Source organism: Phaethon aethereus (assembly GCF_964289735.1).
Source record: "Phaethon aethereus genome assembly, chromosome: 6".
Lineage (NCBI taxonomy): Eukaryota > Metazoa > Chordata > Aves > Phaethontiformes > Phaethontidae > Phaethon > Phaethon aethereus.
In genome coordinates, this window is record NC_138580.1 from 27,140,540 (window position 1) to 27,165,567 (window position 25,028).

At 43.9% G+C, this 25,028-nt stretch overlaps 1 protein-coding gene across 2 annotated transcripts in view; it reads left to right on the forward strand.

Moving 5' to 3' along the window:
- Positions 1-2,621: 2,621 nt before the first annotated feature.
- The window catches only part of UBE2E3 (ubiquitin conjugating enzyme E2 E3), a gene marked incomplete at its 3' end in the record, with an annotated part of 55,860 nt that continues 33,453 nt past the window's right edge, over positions 2,622-25,028 (forward strand). The window contains exons 1-3 of one of the 2 annotated variants that reach the window (XM_082001317.1): positions 2,622-2,769; positions 3,933-4,135; positions 6,279-6,329. In XM_082001317.1, coding sequence (XP_081857443.1) covers positions 3,942-4,135; positions 6,279-6,329 — 245 coding nt within the window. In that variant the 5' untranslated portion in view covers positions 2,622-2,769; positions 3,933-3,941. Of the gene's footprint in view, positions 2,770-3,594; positions 3,689-3,932; positions 4,136-6,278; positions 6,330-25,028 lie in introns of those variants that run through there. The other variant, XM_082001318.1, reaches the window with a different exon arrangement.

Below are 25,028 nucleotides of genomic sequence, written 5' to 3' on the forward strand. Positions count from 1 at the left end.
GGGGAAAAAAATGCAGGCCTCACCCACTGCTGAGTGCCCAGTACTGTTCAGACAAGCCTGTACAGTCCTTGGGAAGGCTCTGCGCTTCACAATACCAGCTGCACTTTCACAGTTCAAGTACACGATAAACTGGCAGAGAAAAAGCATTCATGATGTGTACATCAGTTAAAATTACACTGATGTCAAATCACAAGGGATATGAAAAGCCAGAGAGATCGTGATATATAGCTTTGTAACAACGGCTATTCAGATCGGCATTTCTCCCTCTCCTTCAAATGGTACCATACCTCTCAGCGCAGTACTTCTTCTGTGGTTGACAACATAACAAACATAACCAAGGAAAACACAGCCTCGTAAGAAGAAACTGTCATCCTTTGAGACCTGATGTCAAAAGAATGAATATTCATTCAAATAAACATCTGTTATATCCACACGTCGCTGTAGTAAATCTGTTTTAATAAGGTACAAAAGGCTGTGAAAAAATAAAATATAGGCTGGCTTTTCAATTAGTCTCTGTTAAATGGGCTTTCTGTATTTTCACTTTGTGTCCTGAAAGCCACAGAAGCCACACAACGTGTAGTAGCTGACATGTTGTGCAACCCTTGACCGGTCTACTTACTTTCATTCTGTAGGTGTACACTCTTCTAATACTTTTCCTTGGATGCCCGTGTTAATTTTCACCTGAAATAAAGTAAAAATTTAAACACTTAATCCTGACTTTCAGAGCTCCAGCAAGCCTCGTCTTGAGCATCATCAACAGAAGTGGGGGGGAGGGCTCTCAGTGCTGACTGATAGATTTTTGATATTGCCATGCTTCCCTGTTACTAATTATGCCCAGATTGCTCATCATGCCAGATACTGTTTATGCTAGGAATTTTCTACAGCATACCTCAGGGGCAAATTGCCTGTAGTGGTGATCTGGGAATTCTCTATAGCCTACTTTAACAAACAAACCTCCAGTATTCCTCCACATCACATCATTCAACTCTCTCAACAAATCTTCAGCGTACTTTTCAACGGAACTAACTTCAGCTACCCAGAGAAGGGTATTCCCAGACACACCAATTGTCTATTCCCTCTAGAGCCCAATATATGCTCTCTGACCCCTTGATCCTGCACAAGCTATGAAAATACAGTAGTTTTAAGTCATGAGGCTGTTGATAATGAAAGCCCTTGAGGTAAAAGCCACTGAGGCAAAAGCCCTTGTGCTGGACAGCAACGTTAGCCTGAGATTTCATGTAAATTGCACAAACATTTACAGTAGTTGTTAATTCCTTCTCTGCTGAAGCCAGTTATCCACAACCTCATCTACTTTTCAGTGATAGAATAAATCTTTTACAAAGGGATTTTATTGCCAGTACAATCAGGCCTTGAGTTTGGAATATTTACGTTCCTTCAATAAGCGGGTTGCTTTTACCACAGGACGTGCTCTAGCCGTACTGCGTGTAAAGCTGTTCAAGCACGCACCAGAACAGCCCATTCATGATGGGCCAGAAAATAAACTGTTATCTCCATCCTACACCATCCTCCTGTGACACCTACCGCAAACTGCTATCGATTATCCCCTTTCCTCATTAAAACATTCAGGATTTGGCAGGCGCTCGCGGAACAACTCCAAATTCTGTTTTTAATCCCGAGTACTCCCATGAGGAGCGGTGAGGCTGCAAGGTGGCACGCCCGCTGCGGCGGGGCTGCAGCGCTGCGTGCCCGACGCAGGCTCTCCCGGCGCGTTGGGTCTCCTCAGCCCCGTGCAGGGCCCGGCTGGCGGCGCAGCCAGGGCCGCCGCTCCGCCGCTTGGGCTTCAGCCCGGAGACACCACGCCAGGCCCCGGCGTTTCTCCCGTTCCCGCGCGCGAAGGCGTGCCACGAGCGCAGCCTGTTTGGAGGGGAGGATGCGAGGGAGGTCACGGCGGGACGAGAAACCACCAACGGTCCCACGCCTGTGTCGGCGGCCCGCGCCCGTCCCTACCCTGCGGCCGGGCGCGAGGTGTGAGGCACGGCACGAGGCGCGAGGCCGGGGCGGCTGAGGGGGCCGGGGGTCGTGGAGGCCCCAGGGCCCCCACCGGCGTGCAGCTGCCGGTGGGCACCGGCTGGCGAAGCCCGCGGCGGTGCCCCGCAGGCGCCGGCGGGCTGGAGGCAGAAGCCCGTCGGGGCCCGGGCTCAGCCGCCGGCTGCGGCGGAGGGCGGGAGGGAGGCGCCGGGCCGGGCCCAGCGGCCGTCGAGGGCCACCCCCGCCACCTCGCGCGCCGCCGCTTTGTCCTTGCCCGGCCCGGAGCACGCGCGCCGCCGGCTGCGGCGGGAGAGCGCCTGCGCGCGCTCGGCGCGGAGGGGGACGCGCTCTGGCGGCCGCCAGGCGGGAGCGAGCGCCCCCTCTCCCCTCCCCCCGCTCGCCGGGAGCTCCGCCGGCGGCGGCGGCGGCGGCGGGCGGGGGCGGCCGCGGCCGGAGGCCGGGGGCGGCCGGCGCCCCCTCCCCTGCCCCCGCCGGCGCGCGCCCGCCGCCCCCCGCCCCGGCCCCCCGGCCCGCCGCGGGAGCCCGCGCCGCAGAGCGGGGCCCGCCAGCGCCACCCGCCGGCCGCGGGGCCGCACCGCGCCTCCCCCCGTCCCCCCCTGCTCCGGCTCTCAATGTTCCACACTGCCCGGCCACAGAGCCGCCGCCGCCGCCGTATAGCCCCCCGGCCGCCTCCGTCCCCTCCTCGGGCGCCGCGGGCCCGGCCCGGCCCCCCGCCATCCCGCCCCTCCGACCCAGCAGCGGGACAGGACGCCGGCGAAGGTAAGGGAGAGGCGGGCGAGGCGGCTGCCGCGGCGGCTGGGCGAGCGCGGTGGGGGGAGGCGGGGAGGAGGCGGGGGGGCTGGTAGAGGAGCTTTGTTCTTGTTTTCGGCGCTCGCTGCCTGGTGGCGGCCGGGGGCGCGGAGCCGGCCCGAGTTCACGCCTCACTTGGTGCACACGCACGGTGCGGAGCGGGGCCGGGCGAGCCGCCGCCGCCCGCCGAGCCGCGCCGCGCCGGGCTCTCCCCACAAAGCGCGGCCGGGCGGGCGGGCGGCCGCCTCCAGCCCTGCCGCAGCTCCCCGCCGCGCTCCTCCTCGGCCCCCCCGGCCGCCGGGCAGCCCCCTCCTCCTCCCCCCCCCGCCCTCCCCGGTCGGCGGAAAAATGTCGGTCTGCCTGGTGGAGCGGCGGCGGGGAGAGCTGTGCAGAAGGTGCAGTTTGAATTATGCTTCTTCCCCCTCCGGCAGCTCTGTGGTGGCCAAATGCAGTTCTCGCTGCTGGCCATGTAAATAACCGGGGCTGCTGCTGCCCGAGTTGCTTTAAATGCATCTTGGGCTTTTTCCCTTTTATAAAAAATCACCACCGCCGCCAAAAACACCGGCCCTCGTCCCCTGTCCCCCCGCGCCGGCCCAGCCCTTTAACTGCACAGAGCAAGTGTACATTTCCATCTGAAACCAGCCCAAGTGTTATTGGCAATGCGTTTTCCCGGGGAGAGGGGGAGAGGGGGGGATCTGGCGTTTGGACCCAATAAAATGCTCTGCTCCAGTGTAAATATTTACAGGGTATTAGTGACTTTTTAAAAAACATTTTCAGCGAGGTCTGTTATTTACAATGTGTCATAAGTTATTAATGTTCATTGCCTAAGTACCCTGCTAAATCTGTCTCATGCCTTAGAACAAAGTCGACAATTGGCATATTGTTTAAAGTATGAAAAAAATGCGAGTGGGTTTAAAAATTGGAAATATGTGTATTTTCAGAAGTGTAAATATTGCTTTGTAGCTGTCAAACTGCAGCCCTCGGGGACAAGACAAAGAAGTGAATTTTGGTTAATTTCTCAGTGGAATGGAGTTGTCACCGATTCGAGTGTCCTTTGGAACTTGAGGAATGGCAAGAGAGAGTCCTGCCTGTTGTATTAACTCTGCCTCTTTTCTTCTCCTTCCCCAAAAAAGTTCCCCACGATGTCCAGTGATAGGCAGAGGTCAGACGATGAAAGTCCAAGTACCAGCAGCGGTAGTTCAGATGCTGATCAGAGGGATCCACCTGCACCTGAACCCGAAGAGCAAGAAGAACGCAAACCTTCTGCCACCCAGCAGAAGAAGAACACCAAACTGTCCAGCAAAACTACTGCTAAGCTATCCACTAGTGCTAAAAGGTAAAGGGGACACTGAAACATTCTGTAATGTTTTTGCACAGAATTTTGAGTCATGGTACTTGCATTGCACTTTTCAAGGATGAGGGGCTCTTCCAGTAAAGCGATGTGGAAAAGAGTGAAGTCTTTTGTAGTGCAGGAGCCTGCCAGGCAGTATCTTCATTAATCCAAGTCTTATTGGGGTAATAATTACGCAGACTTGTCATACGTCTTTTGAAGAGTTGTTTGAGAAGTTTGGTGACTTCCAGGCTGGCGGGGGGGGTGGGGAGGGGGGGGACACCTCAATATGTTTCATATTTGCAAAAACGTGCCGGAGAGTGTCATCTTTGGCTATCTTTTTCCGCGTTAGTGTTCCATGCCTGATTGGTATAGAGTGGGTGTATTTTATTACGGTCTGTAGACTGATGACAAGCGATGCTCTTTAATTAAAGAAGTCACAAAACCCCAGTGGCTTCAGTGGGCCTTATGATTAGCCATGCGCCGGAGAGCCTTACATACCTTGAAGTAGTGGGTTCGTTCTGAAGTTCTTTCAGGATAAACTTGGGCGAGTCTGCAGATTCAAACCATGGGGTTCTACAGGTAGCCTCCACCTTTAAATATCAAAATCTTCAGAAATCTTGTTTAGTTATATCTGTTGCATTTTTATTTGCATATAAGGTTAATGGCAGTCCAGCTCTCAAGACGTGCACTCTGATAATTTTCTGTTAAGTTCAGCTGGGTGAAATAAGCAAACTTTAAATCCCTTGATTCCAGCGGTCTTCGGAGATGAAGCATAACTTCCCAGTCCTTTCCCTGGGGTTGCTTTACTTTACAAACATTTACAGATAACCTGTAGGCAGAAAAGCTGTAGAGTAGCTGTAGTAGCTTCAACTTTTCCTTATTCAATGTGAATACTGTAATTCTAACTTTTAGCAACACTTTGTAATTTGGTATTGGACTTCAAAAAGTATTTGCTGAACTTAAATGTCTTAAAATTGCTGCAGAGTATGACTGGGTGGCTTTAATGACTTCTGAGCTTGTTAAAGCAACCCTTTGAAACAGGACTGGCTAAGGAAAGAAAAGTTCTGGGAACTACTGTGTAGGCTTTGTAATTTGTTACTACTTACCTTTTTTGAAAAGCCTGAGACGCAGGCTTTGGAGACTGAGTTTTCCCCTGTTGCCTTTATTTCACTTAATTGTTGCAAGTCCAATTCTGTACACCTCAAATAGTTGAGTAGTCTGGTTGAACTTATTGGTACTAGTGCAAGGGTGTGCAGGGCAGTTTCTGTTAGCTTGTATTTTAACACTTGCTAGTCACGTGAAATTCATGGTCTTGCTCTTACAGGTCCTTTCTGAAGAGAAGTCTTACTTGATATTTTTAAGATGAATTTACAATGCGTCTTTTGAAATTACACCTCTTATGTACCTGAATAAACTATTAAATTGACAAAAAGTTTTTGGTATTCCTCTTCTGGATCTTAGCACCTTGGGAATGGTTGTAACAGAGTAAAGCGAAACACAGATTATTTCAAGTTATCATATCACTTTTTATAATGTAAATACAGCTACTGTGTAAGGCTGGGGGAGGAAAGGCAGCAGAAGGTGTGGAGAGAAGCAAAGTTGATCCAGAGAGATTATTCCAGTAACAGAGACAGCCTGGCAGTTCTGCAAATCCACTTTTTAGACGCAGTGCAAAGTAGTAGGTAAAATATTGTGAAAAGTGTGCCTGCTGCCAGCGCGGTTCACTTCTTCAGCCTCAGTCACAGGTCGGTAGTGCTGGTTTAAAGTCATTGTCAAACCTGCCCGTGCAGGCCCCCCCCCCCCTTGCCTCATTTGCATATTAGCTTGAAAAGAAAATCTCTCTGGTAAAAAGTGCTCGGATGTGAAAAAGAGTTACTTTTCTGAATACTTGTGGGAAAATTCTACCCAACTCCGTTGTAAGCGTTCTGTTTACGTACAGCATGGGGCAGGAAATTAGCCGCAAAGTTTCTCAGCTGTGGGATTTGGGTTATGCCTCTGAGAACAAAGAGGAAGCAGCCATGTTAGCATTACTGAAGGCAAAGCCAATCTTGCATTTAACTGCATGGTGGTAGAGGGCAGTGTAATTCCCTGATTTATTCTATAGACTATCTCAAATGCTTTGTGTCTGTTCTCATTTCACCAACAGAATCCAGAAGGAGCTAGCTGAAATAACCCTTGATCCTCCTCCTAACTGCAGGTATGTAACGGCTTCTTAAGTTGTGGACGGTGGTGGAGATTAATGTGCTCAGGCTAACAAATGGGAAACTTAGTGTTTACGACTTGGTGACTGTTAGACAAAAATTGCGTACAGCAGATTGAACAAGCATAGGGAACGTTTGATATTGAAGTTTGCTATTTTGTCTGCATGTTGGAGGCGTAGTCATCGGTGATTGATGTACATAGTGAATTGTATTCCGTTTGTTTTTCGTAGCTGGTCACTGCCTTCGTGAAACATTAATGATACGAACTTCAGAATACGCTGAAGCTTTCAAATTCGTTTCTGCATGTAGTTTGAACTGGCTTTTTGAGTGCCAGGTTTATAGAGTTATCACTTCATTCTGAAGTAAAGGTAAAGAACCATATGTGATTTTTATATGCTTTCTCTTAGTGTGTTGCTTAGCAGTTAGATAAGCTGAAGTATTGCCTTTATATTTATCTGCTTGTTCGTGAAAGTTGTAGTCTCTTCATAGAAAATATTTTTAAGGAAGTTCCCAACTTGGGATACACTTCTGTTAGGTTTTAGAAAATGAAATTGTAAGCTTGGAAGATTGAGTGATTTAGTACTAGGTAAAGTGACGGTAACTTGATCTGTAGGAAAGTTAAATAGTAGCATAGCTAGCTAATTTCTTTAAATCTTTTGCATGTTTTACTTTTGTTTAAAGGATGCATAAAAATTCTCATTAGCTGTGAGCATCCAGTGTTCAGATTTGCAGTAAAGCTACATTTAAATAATGTTGCTTTCGTCTGATGCACCTCAGTAAGATTTCTGACTGCGAGGTATTTTCAGATGAATAGCTTATGTGCAACAGCGAACCTTGCACACATATAAAAGTTTAAAAAAGCTGGAAGTGCTTTCTGATTTTACGTTGGAATTGCTTGGCTTTTTGAACAGTTGGAAAGGTTTGGTGCAGGTCTTGTGAATTCAGTAAAATGTGAGTTGTTCTCTTATCTGACTAGTCTGTGAGAGCAGGAACTAACCAGAGCGGGCTGTGTTTTATTGAATTTGTGGTAAAGGTGTCTTACCCTGAGGACTGTGCTGTAGGTTGCCTGTGGCAGTCTGGTTTGTTTGCATGCAGGGTCGTGGCTCTCCCTCCTCAATAGAGGCAAGCTCTGTTGAGAGAGCAAATGTCTGTTGGGTTTGGGGGTTATTTTGGGGGTGGGGGGTGTTTTTGTTTTGGTTTTAAATAACTGTTTTAAATAACTTTTAATGAATTACGGGGACCTAGTTCTGTGTTGGTCATGCACTTTACACTTGGACCCTCAAGGAGGGCATGGTAGGAGAGAAAGTAGTTAAATGAAATAGAACACCAGCACTTTGCCTTATAGTTGCTAAATAGATAATTGTAGCAGTTTCGGGTACAGCAAGTTACAGCTTGGCTTTTAGGAAGAGAAGCCTCCCCCCTCGCACTCTCCAATACCATCTGATACTTAGCTCCTTGGGAAAGCTTGTTCCTCTCCTATTAGCACAGGAGTATTGCAGGGAGTTTTTCTTCTGAGCTGGTACTACCAGATGCCCAGGAATGCTGTTGAGAATGATGAAAACCCCTCAATGTGTCTAAAATTATTCAAGTTCTCTCCTACAGAGTGTAGGGGAAAAGATTATTTATTTGCCAGTGAGGTAGTCAGTGCTTCTGTTCCCGTAAGTATTTTTAAGAGGAATTTAATCCTTTTACTCAATAGCAACTGTGTGACTGCATTTTTACCTTTTGCAAAGTAAAAAATATTTACAGGAGATACTGGCTTCTGTAACAGAAATTCTGGGTTTTCAGGTTGAACAATTTGAGCAGAGTTTCAGTGCCTTACGTTGGAATTGACTTGTTAGAAGGAGCCTTTCTGGTATCAGGAGGTAAACGCAGCTGTGTGTTATGTGCAGAGCAGTTGAAGTTTGTAACATGCTTTCTTGTGGGGTGTAGGAGCATAGATGAGGCAACAGATTGACACAGCAGGCATATGACACCTCTTCATTGCTTGTCATGCAACAAAGAGCAGAATGCTACTTATTACATTCTTTGTAAAAGAAAAAGAAATTGTAAAAAAATAAATAAAATTGTAAAAAAATAAATAAAAGCCTGTATAACTTGGGCGTATTCGCATGTGCTTTAGAAATAAGAAAACTTGCGTCCTAAAGGTCCCCGCCAACGCAGACTATTTTATGATGCTATTCTATGATTTCTTCATGCAAAGTTGTTTTTCCTAGAGCACAGCCTTATCATTTGCAGTCCACATGTTGCAGGCTTCACAAGAGTACAACTGCCAGGCGATGCTCCTGGACGTTGATAGTCCTTCTGGTTACTCAGTTACATAAGTGATTAAAAATTAGCGATTTTTTAAAAGGATAATGCCTCATATAAAGCATTAAATGTTACTTTAACAGGATACAGTGCGAATACTGCAGAGTATGTTGAACTCTCCTCTTTGGTGTTAAACACTGACGGCGGCTGCCACTTCTCACCTGCCAGTGCAACTGCACATGGAGTCGCTCCATTGGAGCGATCTGAGGCTGATTTAGCTACTTTAAAATGACACCGGCTGGTTGCACTGTGATTCTCATGCAAAAGAGGTGTAGGTTTCCCCGGCGGTTAAATTTCCCACAGTCACATCTAGTGCTATAACATCTGTTTTATAAAAATGCCAGAGCCCCAAGAGAGCCCCGTTCCCTGGGTGTGCTGAGCAGGGCTGCACAATAACTTCTATTTTAGGCACTGGGATAGCAGAATGACAGGCACAGTAAAAATGTCTAAATAGCAGTTTTTTGCTTGCTTGTCTCAACAGTAGAGATTGATTTCTGATTCTGTTAATTGGACAATGAACTGTTAGAAAAATCGTGTTGTCATGCATCATGTTGTCATGTTTGTGGGCAGTGAATACAAACTGCATCTTGGGGGTACCAAGTCTAAAACTTAGTATCTTTGTGCTGATAGCTTTACTCTTTAACATACAGTAGTACTCTCAATTCCTGTGATTTCCAAGAAAGATAGAACATCAAAAACAATAAAATTAGATTTGGTCTTAAGCCACTGAAGATGTTGGGAGGGAAGTGAAGTACTGCTTCCTCCTCATGTTTTCTCCTGTCCAACAGAAAAGCCTGAAATGAGTCAGTTACTGTCCAACATGCACCGTAGCACTAGGACAAGTAGGTAAACTGAGGGCACAGGTATCTGATCCTGTTTTTTTCTTGCTTTTGCTGGCTTATCTCAAAGCTGTGCTACTTGGTGCCGTGTGCTGTATTTAATTTCTTTTGTGCTTTTAATAGCGTAAAGCAAAGCTAAAAAGGTCTTGGCCCTATTGCTCCTAGGCAGCTCAATTTCAAACCACGGCCAAGCGCTTATACATACTTCAAGGTATGGAAGTGTGCCAAGCCCCACCGTCACACATTCTCAGGAAAATGCTGCAAAGATCTTGCATGTAATGCATGGTAAATCTGGGCTGCAGAGATGCGTTTAAATAGGTTTGACATATGTGGAATAGCTATTTTCAGTTCATGGCATAAAACTGTGTGGATCAGAGGTCACTGCTCTGCAGTTAAGGGTATATCTGAGGGTGCTTTTCTCACCTGCCCAACTTGGAGGCTGCAGCTCAGGTGGAGCAGGGCACAGCCGGCTCTGACACTCATTGTACTTCTTGGATTTTAGGGTTGGCACAAGTGAGGCTGTTCCCAGGGGTACCGTGATTTATAACAGCTTCCTTTAGCTGTTGCTGGCTGCCCTGCTGATCCACAATAGCAAAAATATGTACTCCCTGTCTTCCTTCCTCATTCCTCCTCATCTCCATTCCAAAATTAATCTTTGTTCATCTTCATGAGAAAGTTTTTGAAGTTTGAGCGGGTATTAAGTAAATTTCTAATGCCTGTGCCAGCTTAGTTTATAGTTTACAACCCATTTTACAACCAATCCAGTTTGGTATAAACTTCGTAGGAAATGAAAGCAAACACCAAAATCAGTATATCCACTCAGAGCTTAATTTGTATGGTTTAAAAAGAGGCCAGTTAAAATAGTGCACCTTTCCCATGCACGTGGGAGAATTTAAGCATGATATAGTCTGTTCTGTCAGTTGGCTTTAATCTCTTCTCTTTGTTAAATTAAAGATCAGACATCTGAAAGCAAGCACTTAAAAAAAAAAAAAAAAAAAAGAAGAAGAAAGGCCAGGCAAAGCGTGTGCCTTAGAGCACTGGTCAGAGAGACAACTTTCCTGCTTCGAAGCTGCTGGGAAATGGGAATTCTTACCAAGAGCTGCTTAGATCGTCCCAAAGGCTCCCTGCTCTGTCTCATCCTCTAACTAGTGAGTGGCTGATCTGATAGGTCTGTTGGAAAGATTTTCCTTAATAGGGATTACTATAGCTGTTACTATTTATTTTCAGGCCTTGTATGCTAATATATACTAATGTGATTTCTTGAGCAATACTACAAAAGGTAGCAATTGACGATTTTGCTGTTTGTAGCCTCTCCTAGGCTTGCAAATAGGTTGATAATTTATGAATAGTTCATTTTAAAATTACTTATTTTAAAATAACACTCCGAAGTGCGTGTACTGAGCACAATGGGAGCAAGACATGTAGGGGTTTTCTTTTAACACAGGATTCTTCTGCTTCTTAAGGACTGCATTTGTCCCTTTCGTTACTGCCACATCTTGGGCTAATTCTGTGCTGCAGAGCTTTGCCAACCCAACCCCATGGTCTGGAGTTTGACACAAAGAAAAATGCCTGCAAAACCCTGGCAGATGAATGCTGTTACTGGTTTAGTTATGGAACCCATGAATCCAGATGTTTGTAACTGCCTCACTGTGGTTCTTACCCCATCAGTGGGGAAGCATTGCAGTATGTATGTAAAGCAATATTGTGAAGGCTTTCTTCAGACCAGCTCTCAAAGCTCTTTCAGCCGAGCTGTCTGGAACAACGAGGAGCAATGAACCCTTGTGCTGGTGGTGCAGGCTCTTCCATGTACAGAGGTGGCACTGGATTTGAGCTGAGGCAGCCTTGTGTTGGCGAGGAAGGTGCTGCAGCTAAGCTGGTAGAAGCCTTCCTTTTGTTAACATACTCTATCTACAGTAAGGTTATAGGCAAATGTTTACTCTGCAAACACTTGTGCCTGTTGAAGATGTTACTGCACAGATGTGGTTTGCTGCAGTTCTGCCATGGAGGTGACTACTCCAGTCAGTAACTGAAGCAGATTCATGTGATTACTCCATACTGCTCCCCAGGGAGGGGAGGGAAAAAAAAAGAAAAAAAATCATCCAAGTTTGCTTAAATGGTTTAAATAGGTGATTCAAACTAACTCTGCTGGATTTTTCCTCCCTCCCTTTAGAGTAGGCATTGTTCACACAAAGCATTTTGTCAGACACACCAGGATATGAATAAGTCAATCCGTTCCTTTGTCTCTCCAGTGTAATAAGTTTCCATCTCTCCTTTGTCAAAGCCAGGCGTTAGTTCTGTTGCTTTTTTGAAATCAGTAGGGGGAAGAATATTCTGAATGCAGTCAAATTCCAGGCCCCTATACAGTAGCACAGACGTGTGCTCAAGCCTTCACGTGTACTTTTTTTTTTTTTTCTGGTCAAGCTGTTGACTTTTCAGTTCGATGGCAGTCCCCCAGTTTTGGGTTCATTCTGTTAATTTCTTGTTGGGCAAGTATCTTCATATTGCTAAATATTGACTCTGAGAAAAAAAAAAGATGTCAGTTTTGCTTGTTTTCACCTCTGCAGTGAAAACCCCAACTGTGAACAGTAAATAGTTCCCTATAGAAGCCAAAGTTGAATTAAGGTATGTGCGAGACAGTGTATTAGGAGTATGTGCAAAAATGCCAGTGCTGAAGCTGAGTGAGCAAAATTTAAAAAACATCACCCAAGCTCTACTTGATAATGTATCTTCCGATAGCTGTATTATACTTTTTATTGTCTCTCCCTGCCCAGCACTTTCTCACCACTGAGTGCAATAAATGCATGCTAGAAGAAAGCTGAAGTTTGCAGAATGGTGCTGAGAACACAAACCCACACAATTATTTCTAAAACTTCCTTCCCTATACAGAAGTTTGCAGTTACAAAAATACAATGAAAGGGGTTCACAACTCCTGTAAGAACATGTTTGAAGTAGCTCTCCAGTGAATATTGAAATACTACTTTTTAGTATTGCTCAGCTCTGAACATAGTCCTGCAGTTCCTTCTAAAGCAATTCCTTCACTGTTGCTGAATGAAAATTAGTGGCTCACAGTGATTTAAAGATATGTTCATCTAGTGAAAGTCTTGATTTATCTAGAATTATTTCTACTAAGCATTTTAGCATTTTCTTCCATTCCCTTTCTTCCCTCCCTCTTTCTTACCAGAAGAGTACAGTCTAGATCTGAGTAGGAAGGAGTGGTATAATGTAGGACAGCAATCAGAAGTCTGGTATTTCTGTATTTCTGTCCGTTTGTAGTAACAGCCTGATTCTGCCATCTTTATGTGTGCAGAGGGGCTTTTACCTTATTTGCCAGTAGTCAGTGAAACTGCCTAAGGAGTAGGGATGAAACAAATTTAGAAAGGCATTTCAGTAAAACATTTAAGTGTTAAGTAGAGCTGGAGTGCACTGTTATTTAACATGCTTTTATTAAAAAAATGCAACAGTGGAAGATTGTGTAACTCCTGAATGTTTTGAATTGTGAGAATATTTAAATTAGTTTCTTTTCAGCTGGGAGTAGATGACAGATCCACTAATTCAAAATGCCTCAAGTTGTGTTTGGTTTTTTTTTCCCTGTGCTAGTATCGACCTCTTGCAAGCTATAAACCAAGATTTTTTACCAACCCCCACACAGCAAATTTCTCATGCAAGTAATCTCAGAGGCATAATTAAGACAGGGTTATGCAACACAAATCAACATATCTACTCACAGGAGTAAGTTTTCATGCCTGCAGATTTGCAGGTTAGGCACTTGTGTAAGCAGTGTCCACAGTGCTGTCATACATGCTTTTAAATGCCTGTGTTAGTCAAAAGGTCGTATAAATCTTTCACCAGTTTTCATTAGTGTTACCGTCAAAATGAAAAAAAAAAAAATCACGGCTGTCTGTCTACTCTAGGGTTGTAGGAATAGTTCAAACACTTCTCACTCAGCTACTGGTGGTAGAGAACCGACCCTCATTATGTCTAAGTTTTATCTGGAAACAATAGAAGAGCCCGAGCCGGACCAGCTTTTTAAACAATTCTTTAAGCATTATTGTGCAAAACTTTGTAAAAACTGCGAAGTAATGTGTCCTTAGGCTTAAGGACAAATCTGCTTTTCAAATACCCATTTATATAACTGTACAAAGACCTTTCAGGCTCTGGGATAAAGCTGACTAAAATATGCCGTGTGTGTGTGTATATATATATATATTCTTTTTACACTCAAACTATGCATTGCTCACCACTGCCAGCCTGTCATATTTAGTTTGTGATAAACAGTATGTATGGCAGTATCTGAGCACACTGAATGCTTCCCCATCAGACTGATTTGTCTGTGTGTATCAGTTACTCTGATTTGATTTGATCTTTACTTTTACAGACTTGAGACACCTAATTTTAATTCAAATTCACAACATGTAAATATAAGAGAATCAGCTAAACTACATTAAAGCCTTTGTTTTAAATGACTTGACTATTTCATATAAAACTGATGTGTGGAGATTTCCTGGAGCTGGTGTAACCAGGATTTGCATAGATGTGGAACGTTTCGAAACAGGTCATACAGACATCACGAAAAATACCTTTAGCATGTTTTCTGAGTTCAGGGCTAAGTAGGCAGGAGCAAGGATATCCAGCTGCCAGACAGCAGCATGCATACCATTAAGCTACCAAGGAACTATGCTGTAACTTTAAATTGATGCCTTGCTTTGAGCCAGTAACTGCCAGTGATAAACGTGTCCTAGCCTGCTTGTATTAATTTAGATTAATTTTCCCTGTGCAGAGAGTGCACTATACTGTTATCTAGTTCAGAACTGTGGCTGAAGCAGTTGTTCATTTTATAGCACTTACAGTAAAACAGACTGGCCAGATCTTTTAGGAACTCAGATACAGATTTAGTTGACAGTGTTGAAACTACTGTTGTAAGCATCACTTTCAGAAACAAATAAGGGGAGAGATTTCCTTGATGAAACACCACGGTGACCTATAGTTACCAGTGGGTCACTTTCAGGTTGGAAGAATTTCTAGAGAGGGTCTCTAGCTGACCATCCTGCGGTCATTAGTAATCGATGTTTTCATTATTGATGTGGATACTGGACTAGAGCGTATAAATATTGCATTTGGAGAGAGCAGCAGGGAGGAAGGAGTTGTAGGCATGTTGGAGGACAGCGCTAGAATGCAAAGTGACATGGGCAAATATAGGAAGTGACCTTAAAAATAGCATGTAATTTAATAATGAGAACTGCAAGGCACAGCACTTTAGTAGGTGTAATCAGCTGCACAAATCCATGGGGAAAAAAACGCTGGATGAGGAGCAGTTCTTCAGAAAAGGTGTAGCCACTCTGAGGATCACGTGCTTTCCAGGAATCAACAATTCGAGGGCACAGCAAGAAAAAGAAGTAGGACAGCAGTCACAATAGGGGGATGTAGTTAAAAAAAAAAAAAAAAGATAAAAAAGTAGTGTTGGAGTCACGGTGTATAAAGCTATCCCATTCAGTTCAGCACTAGTAAAGGCCAGCTGGAGTACCTTATCCAGTTTTAAGCACGACACTGCAAAGCTGTGGGCTAGCGGGGAAGAATACAGATTAGAGGAAAGAAAGAAAGAAACAGTGATCTTTGGATACAGAAGAAAGTTGCTGCAAAGGAAGTAAGGCAATTGTTGCTAGTCCTGTCTGGTGGTTATGGAGAACAATTTAGATTGCCATAAGGAAGAGCTAATTCAAACGATGAGTACCTAGCTATAAAGACAGTATGCGTAAGGAGGTGGTGGATCTGCATCACCAGAGGCTTTTAAGAACAAAGTTTAGACAAATGACTGGTAGGAACCATTTAGATACAGTTGATTCTATCTCTAAGCAGGAAATGGACTAAGTGACCTCTTGAGGACCAGTTTGACCAAGCTATCTGTGATACTGGATTTAAATGGCAATGTTAAAAGACAAGCGCATCAGGAGGTGATTTTCCCCTCATTTAAAAACTGTATTTTAATCAGGGTTTTGTAGTATAATTATCCTGGAAAATGTACAGGTTCTGTGATTTCAAGCAACAACAGTAACAGCAATTATTAAAGGAGTCACTGGAAGCACACAGGTTTTGTCCTGTTGTTAGTTAAAAAAAATCAAATATCTAGTGATTTTTCTCCTGATTTATTTCGCTTCCCCTTCCCCCGCCTCCCCCCCCCCCCATTTTGGCTTTGTTTTCACTTTGGGTCCAATCCTACTTTCCTTGCAGAAAGTTGTCATGTTCTGCTAACTAGAAATAAGCTAGGCATGTGTCATGAATTCTCCAGAGCTATATCACCTTTGTGAGAAACTAATAGCGCTGGTTGTGCTGTGATCCTGATTTTTGATACTTCATGTGCTCTGTGCTTGGATTCTCTGCTTTTGTTCCGCAGGCACCCAATTGCTTCTAACACTGAGATAAACAAAAGCAAGGGACAATTTTTCCCTGCTTCACAGAGGCAGTCTGCAGTAGATGTGCAAGCCCTAATGCATCTGTGCACACAACACCCCAAATGGATCCAAGCACATCAGAAACCAGTTGTATAGCATACTGCCTCTGACCACGGATCCTATCTCTAAGCACCCTCTGGAGTCAGGGCGCAGAAGATTGTAGTGAAAATGTAAGCAGGCTGGCAGGTTTCCAGCTGATGAGTTAATGCTGCTATAAACTTCAGTAGTTCCTCTCTGAGGCATGCAGAAGGGTGCAGGCGCTGGGAAGGTAGCCAACGAAGGCAAAGAGCAGACGACAAAGCTAAAGGCTGGCCTCAAGGATTCACAACGCCGTTGTCTTTGAGGTGGGTTCCTCCCTTGCCAGAAACCCTTCATGTAGCTTCAGCGACCGAGCTGGAAATCAGCAAGCAAATGAAGGTACGCATTCAGTGCAGAGCCAGCCTGAGCTGTCGACGCGCGATTAGCATAGCTTGAGCAAAGGTAGCTATGCCCAGCGCTCAAGCCACCCCACGACTGGATTAGCAGTACGGGGTGCTGCAGAAAGCCAGGGATTCTCAATCATGCCAGGTTAGTTCATTGAGCGTGAAGCTGCAGTGAGGTGGTTTAGGTTTGAACGCAGGTTAGCACTTCACTCTGAAGCCTAGACATGGAAGTCACCAAAATATTGAAGACAGAGTAAATCAATAGAGCATCAGCAGGTCAGATTCCATGGGACAAATGGAAAACAAATGTCAAAGGAAACATTGTTGGTTTTCTTTCTGTTAGGGAAGGTTAGCACCAGAAAGCTATTTTAGTTTGCAATTTAAGTAAAGCATTTAGATGGTAAATGCTTTGAGCAGAGTGATTTGGGAGGGGGGAACCGTTATAATAGATTAGTAGCTATGCAATAGGAGATATGTTTAGCTGATGGTGATTCTTGCTGTGAAGCCGCAGCTCTTGTAGCAGGCAGTGGACAGCCAGATTCTGCCCCACACACAGGCACCTTTTCTAACAAACAAAGGACTTGCCTACTGTGCAGTCACTGCCTGGGTTATGCTCATACATTCACTAGCTTTTGTCCTGCCCCCTGATATCTCTCTCTCAGAGACCTCATCCAGGCTGACGGATCCATGGGACGAGTGCAGTGGTACAGAGACAGCTAGTTGACATTGAGCTCTGTGCTATCATTGTACACCGGTGCTTGTCCTAACTTGTTCATAGATACCTTTATCTACTTCATTGACATCGATGGCAGGGGCTGTAGTAGGACATTACAGCTGTAGTGGGACATTACAGATTCAGCGACACCTCCCTCAACAGACACCTTAAGGGCCCAGTGAACCAAACCCATTATGTCAAAGCCCAGTTTTATGTTTAGAGTTTTGGACATCAGCATCTTGGGGGGGGGAATGAGATTTGGGTTAATTTCTAGCCTATAAAGCAAAAAGCAAAGAAGGGTCTTAAGATACTAAAATCAACTTGTGATGGACGCTGTAACAAACACTATATTCCCACGGAAGCAATTTTAAGTGATCTAAGTTACGCAGCACAAGCTACTGCATATTAAGCATAGTCTGAGTGATTAAACAAACTTCTTATGCAAACGATAGAAATACTATACAGCCTAAAATTCTACAAGCATGATTAAACAGTAACCAAATCTGAGATGGTGATCTTCACAGGATGAACTGCTTGAAGCACAGCCTATGGCTGCCAAAATGTTTGCTTGTCTGGAGTAGATATTTTATAGGATACCCATACAAATTTTATACTGCGAGGTAGTGCCTCGTTCCACATTCCTCTTCCTCGACAGAGTGCAGGGATTGCTGGGGTAGTGTGAAGAGTTGCAATAGCAGCATGGCTACCTTGTTTTTTGAGTTTGGTTTGCCTCCTTTTTTTTTGGAAGTAACTGAAAGCCAGGATTACAGCTGGTATACTTATTTAAACCAGAGCAAACACATCATAGCTCCGTTTTTTAAAAAAGAAACAAGTTACTAAAGTAAAAGAGACACCACTAAAACAGCAGTGATTTGTGTGATAATATACAGTACGAAATCTTAAATAGATCAATACATGGAGAAATCACTCACTTTCTAGAATCTCTGAAAGCAAATATGGTGAAAACATTTTTCTTTGAAGTATTTTGGTTGGCTGTTTATTTTTCATGGTAACACCGCAAACTAGCATTATTTTAAGTCTTGGTTTTTTGTTAAGCCTGCTTGAGCTTTTTGTCATAGGAATAGAAGAAACAAAATCATTTCTTATCAGTTAGAAGGCAAGCTAATAGTAGCTGTTTTCAATACTAAAACAACTACTGTAGGCTGAGCACTGTGTGGTTCTCCTAGATGTAAAGGGCATTCTGGGCAAAGTTCCCGCACAATGACAAGTGTGCCTTACTAGAAATTAGTGAACGTGGAGTCAGGGATGGAGGAAATAAAGGGAGATGTGAGCTGTACTAATCAGAAAAATGTTTTGTTATCACTTTCTTTCTGTTCAGAACGCAAGGTCTGTAAGAATATACCTTCAGTTAGACTTTGATAATTCTGATCTGGGGGGAAGGAACTGGGAACTGTTATTTCCTGTGAATTACACTTGTTTGTCTTTTGTGTGATTTTTCTATGCTTTACATACAATGTCTAAATAAAGCTAGAAATAATTATTTGCTGAAGGTCTAATAAACTTAATTTATCCTGGCATTGTGCAAAGGTGATCCTTACTGTTTTCTGTAGTGTTTTAATGCAGGAGCTGGTTCTGCAAGTTGTTGCCAAGGTATAGAAGCACCTGTGAGACATTTTGAGCTTTTTCTGTGGAACCATGAGTTTATAGCACTGAAGCTGTAGTTACCAAATATGTAAAGCTGTTTTCAGTAATAGATTCTTTAAAAAGGTATTAGGATGTTGAGGGGGAAAAAAACCCCACAAAGTTTGAGTTTGTTTTTTTTCTTTTTAATGGTTAAAAGGGTTACTACCGTAGGCACTTTCCATTGGGTAATTGTTGGCTGGAGAGATGGAAAAGGTTTCTTCTTCTTTAGCTAATCTTCTTCACCTTTAGCCTTCTATCCCTTCAGACACCACCAGTGAGAAATCACATTACTGTTGGCTTGTTAATACCGTTACCAAGTGTTTTCAGGTTCTCCTTAAGGTTTCTTCATATCCCTTTCCGAAGGGGAATTGGTGGTCACAGCAAACTATCTCTTTTTTGGGTTGTGGAGGCTTTCTGGCTCGGTGCTTTGTTTCAGGCGGTGGGTGCGCAGAGGCCCTGCAGAGTGCGTCGGTGCTGTGCCCTGCACCAGTCTCTGTGGCCAGGAATGTCACTGCGCTCCAGCAAAATTCAAATGCTGGAGAAGCTGATGCAAAATTTTTTTTTTTTTGTTAAATCTGCATGATTTAGCACCTTCTGCTTTGCGTGGAGCGAGGTTAATTTTGTACCTTGTATGCTCGTATCTGGATCGGTGCTTGGTGAGAAAAGCTGAAGCACGTGAAGGATTGAGTTAGGGGAGTTGTGGCGTGGGTCAAACATGTTTGCTGGCTGCTTCGCTTAGGTGACCACTAGTGAAGCTGTTAACATGCTGATATTTTAACTCTCACACTGCAATTTTATTAGAAAATTTCAAATTCCTTGAGTCCTTATCCCATTTAAGCATGGGGGGAGTTCTGTCATCTGAGGGAGACGAAGCTTTGCTAGCCTAGAGATCGTAAGCCAAAATTAATCTGTCCTCTCAAATACCTAGGCTGTATGTAACATTGGAAGAATAAATCTTTGAACTTGGGACCCAGCTTTCTGGATTTCTTGGCCGCCCAGTTCACGTGGCTGTGGGCACATTGCGTTGTTGAGGTCCTTGTTACGGCACTGCCGACGGAAATTGCCTGAGACCCGGCAGGGTGGTGGGGCTCTGTGCCGGCAGGTCATTCCCCTCTAACGGGTGCCTGTACCTTCTGCAGGCTGCTTAAGTACAGGATGGTGCCATTCACTGAATGAACGTGACTCCTCATCCTGCAGGATGCTATTTAGGCCGTTTGCATTGCCTCCGAATTGCTCTGTGTTAGCTGAGGAGCAAGCGGTGCTTGGTATTCGTGCTGTAAATGGCTACTGACTCCTCTTCACTTGGGCAGGACTGTAAGAGAGGTTTTGGTAACTCTGCTTTGTTTTCTGACAAATGCAAATTTGGTGTGCTTAATTTTTCTTTACTCCCGTATTCAGATTCTGACCTTTGAAGAGTAAATGTAAATAAAATCACATATCTGGATTGTCAGACTGGGCTGCGCTTGCACTCTCTTTTTGTTTTTAACCATGGGAGTAAGGAGACAGGAGTGCAGTAAGTGTACCTCTTCCTACACCTGATATAAGCTGGATACCTCCCCTCTAAAACCCTCCATCCAGGCTGGGCAGCTTTCCAGTAAAGATGACACGCGCCCACCAAAGCGATAGCAGCTAGTTGGAGTGTCATGTGTGACTAGTGCCAGATAGAGTGCTGCTTGAAAAATACTGCTGCACCAGTAGAGATACCACTTTGGCTTTCTGCTTCTTGAGAGTGCGTGAAGAAGAGCAGGTAGTTATGAGAGAACATATTGCCCCAGGTCTTAGTCCAAAACCATTTATGCCCAGAAGCGTTCCAAGTTTATTAACTTTGAAAGAGCCGTTGGCTTTTGAAGCCTGAAGGGGGGGAAAAAAAAGGCAACACTGAATTGTGCAGTGAGAGGTCCACGCAGTGCACTGTTATTTCTGAAAGTAATTCTGTTGATCTTTTTCTGAAGTCGGTCACTGATCACAAAACCGAGGGGTCAGTTCTGGTTCGTTTTGCAGTAGATGTTATTAGGAATGAATGCTTGATGAGCAGCATGTGTGGGATGCTGTGCTGCAAACCGCCCGTGCTTTCCACACGCAGCATCTCTGTTCGGTGCAGAATCGGCTGGCAGAGCGCAGAGCGTGCGTCACCCTGGCACTACTGGAGCGTGCAGCTACGGTCTCCAAGCTAGGTGCAAGCCAGACCCTGTGTTTCACCCGCTCTGTGTGCAGAACGGGACAGAGAAACACACCTTTGTGCTCTTTTCTCCTAGGGCGGCTGTAAAAACGGCAGTATCTTGGGTGCTGTTTGAAACTTCACCAGCTGTGTGTGGCCCCAAGAGGCTGAAACCTCTGTTAGGAGTGAACGTGCTTCGGGGGTGCGCAGCTCCGCGCCGGGGCCAGCCGTGCCGCGCCAGCCACGGGCACCTCTTTCTCCCGGGGAGGAGCAGCGCTGTCCCAGCGTGCTAATGGTGGAGCTGTGCTCTGCTTGTAGTGACTCAACATGACTGCGCTGACTGGTAGCGTGCCTCTCAATCAGTCGGTTAATAGTTTCTCTGATTTTTTTATATATATTTTTTTTTCCCCCTAGCCCCTAAAGTTTTAGTGTTGGAGTCTGGCTTGCCACTGGAATAGGAATTTGGGGAAAAAGATCTTAATAAGTGAAGTTTGAAAGACAGAAGCTTTACTATAAAACCTTTCTGTTCTCATTTTTGGTGTCTGCAATAGTTGTTCCCGGTATTAATCCATCTGGCAGGTGGAGTTAATTTATTTGTATATTAGTCTTCATGCTGCTGGATGAATTATAGATTTAATTATGGTCCAGGTGCTCAGAGCTTTGCTGTTCTTCTGAATGTGAAATATAAAGAAAAAATAAGTCTGAGTAATTTTTTGGCTTGTTGAATAAATGTAAACATTGGGAAACTGTGCCAGAGTATAAATAAAGATAGGATTTACTTTGCAGAGAATATTATCTACTCCAGGCTACTCTACTTTGCAGGGAGGATCAGTGCCCTGTATTACACTGGGACACACCTTTTTACAGCTACTACTCTATGCGGCAGATGATTAAAAACTTTTACCTGTAATTCCTTGTCTTTTCAGACAGTTTCTTTTGCTATTACAGCTGATTACTACTGGCCAAAGGTTGAATGGAGTTAATATAGTCATAACAAGAAACACTCCCTGATTCCCTGGTAGGTGTAAATAAACTACTTACTACTTGTAGTATTCCTCTTCATCTGTGGTACTCCGTCTCTTCTTTTCTGCCTAGCACAGTTTTAGTCACAGTCCTCGAATGTTCTCGTGCTGCAAAGCTACTTATTTATGTTTGTTTGTTTTTTTGTCCTAAAACAGTTTTCCATCATACTTTCCCTTAAGCTGTATGAAAACTTACTTTTTGGATGATATTTAATTCTATGAGAGCTCTTTTCATAACTGGATGTTCACAGTCAGTCCGGAATACAAAATGCATGGAAAAAATTCCTTTTTTACTGAGATTTTGTAGGACATTTGGTCAAGAGGCAAGTGTATGAGCTATGTTAATTAACTGGGACTTATTTATCTTCATTCCTCTTTTGTTTCTACCTTTTTAATTACTGTCTTTCTGCTTTGTCATAAAAAGCACACCATACCTTTCTCACGTTTTTCAGGAAAACGTGTGTGTGTGTGTTTAAATGCTTTTCTGAAGTGTGAATTGGCCCTGTTTCAGCTGCCACTAAACATCACTTGGCAGAGCCTACGGAATAATATGCCTGTGTGTCTGCTGTAGTACTGGGGCAAAAAAAATAGAGACTGCTTCTTTAATGTATTTCACTGTTATAATACGCCATTTGTACATGCAATAGTATGAAATTTTCAGATCAAGATCAACTAATTTATTCTTGCAATTGTTCCCTTATGCGCCTTTTAATTTGGGGGTCAGGAAAATGTGTGTGAGTATTTAATTTTTCTTTTTGGGGCTGCATAACAGCTACCCTCAGGAGTCTGTTGTTCCACAGACAGAAATAATATATTTGATACATCTCCTGAAGAAGCAGCCAAAAGTGCATGTTCTGACCTCATCTTTAAGCTTTTTCACTGATACTTAATGAAGTTACTATCACAGCCATTAAAGATAACTTTGTAAAAGTAGATTATGTAATTATTACAGTTTCTTGTTGTACTCGTTTTAGTACAAAGTCAAGTATTGATGCCGATTCTTCATTTTGGCCCAGTAAGGAAATGCCAGTTTGCTCTGGTTGCTAGGTATGAAGGGTGTGTTAGGCGTTTGAGTTTGAGGTGTGTAAGGATTTTGCTTTGGGGAAATCGGCATGTTTTAGAGCACCTTGATATTTTTATTTAAGATAAGAAATTAGGTTAAATTGAAAGAACCCTTTCTTAATGTCTTTGTATTTTTCCCTTTTGCTTTGATGCTCAGAGCAGAGGATCGTTTCCAAAAGTTTTGCCAGTATCACTGGACTCAGTTCTGGTTCATTGGTATTGATGTTATGAAGAGCTGTGCAGCTGTCTTCTTGATATCACTGGTGCTAGTGGACCTGAAGGTGGATCCTTACAATTTTTTTGATCTCTCTTGATACACTGCAGCTTTTGGTTAGGGAAGGTACACGTGCAATTTCTTTATTTGAATACATCTTTAATGTGGTTATGTTTAGAGTAAGATTAGGAAGTAAACTCTCCATAGGGATTTTCCCATTACAGAGCCTAAATTTAGCTTTTAGCCTTTTTATATAAGTGTAATTTTAGATCGTGAAGTACCTACACTTTGTGGGAGGTTTGTGAGTGAATGGACTGGGGGCCGACAGTATATAGGCTTTCAAGTCCTTTACTCGAGAAGGAAATGCAATTGGTGTCCGCATGTTAATTTGATGGAGGGCATCAGGAGGCCCTGAATAGCTGTTGGGTGTTAACTTAAAACCATGTCTTCATTTGGTACATTTGTTCGTTTGTTGTGTCCCTAGGTTATTTAATAAAACATGCAGTGAAACACTAGAAAAGCTCCTGGACTTTGTCTTGCAAAGAGCTATTGCTGTTAATGTTAAGGATCTTCATGTCTTAAACAAAACAGCCATTATTCTTTACAGCAAAAGTGTGATTCTGAAGAGTTATTTACTCTTCCTGTATTACTATGTATTTTTATTTAAAAACTGAATTACCTGGATTGAGGCTTTTCCCGGTGTTGGAAGTCAAATCGAGTGCACTGTAATTTCTGGAGATAAGAATGCTACTGTAGAAAATCCTTATTAATATAAAAAATATGCAGAGAAACAATTCAAGACAGTGCCACACGTTCCTCAGATTCCCGTTGTTTCTAATACCGACAGCCTTTGTGGGCTTCACTCGTGTACTTTTGTGTCTGGTCATATATAACTGCTTACAGTGGTGCAGTGCATTAAACAATGGCTTTGCACCGCTGAATTGTAAACAGTCCGATCTCATTATTACTCCTAAACCTTGGTTTGCTGTGAGCACACGATAGACACTCCCTGTTTAGTGCTCAGGAACCCTTTCCTTGAAAACTGTGTGCCTTTTTAATGTGTCATGGCTCAATTATCACATTCGGTTTTGGCTGCCAAAATAGCCATATATATTGTCTAGCAAGTGACAGCCTGGGCCTTTATCTCTTCCTGGCTGTTGGCCAGCTGTTTAATTGAAGCTCTGTGTTTGCTGTGTGTCACATCTTTTGGTGGTCTATTATATCCAGCTAAAACAATATTTTGAAAATGTTTCAAATGTAAACTAATTCTGTGAGACTTTACGTCCTGTTATTTACATGATCTGCTGAGGATGTAATGTAGGTCATTTTTTCCCCTACAAATACGAACATTTGTACCTCCAATCATCTCATGAATTTCCAGGGCAGAGAAAAGATAAGATGGGGATGCAAAAATGCTATCTCGTCCCCTTGAGAGATGTAATTAAAGCTGTACACTTTTCATGTAATTTTTCATTTGTAGTTTCCAAGGCATTTTTAAAGCCAAATATTCTCTTTGTTCTACCCTTGAGAAAAGGGTAAGCATACAGAAACCGAGCTGAGATCTCAATGGAGTAGCAAAGCCTACGGGCCATATTTCTGCTCAAACAGATCCTTCGGGTGAAGAGGACATTGGGTTTTGAGTGAATGGTGCCTTAGAGAGGCAGAGAATGATGCAGGCGCTGTACGCAGCCCATTCGGTTTGGCAGCCGCCTGCTTTCCATCAGGAAAGACTCAAGGCTCGTGTTACTCGTGGCAGAGCTGAACGACGGATTTGTGTCCTACAGCCCCACACCGCCCGCGGGCTGGAGCCACGCGGCGTGCAGCCGGGATGTTAGAGGGCTAAGCACTCCACAGCGCTCGAGT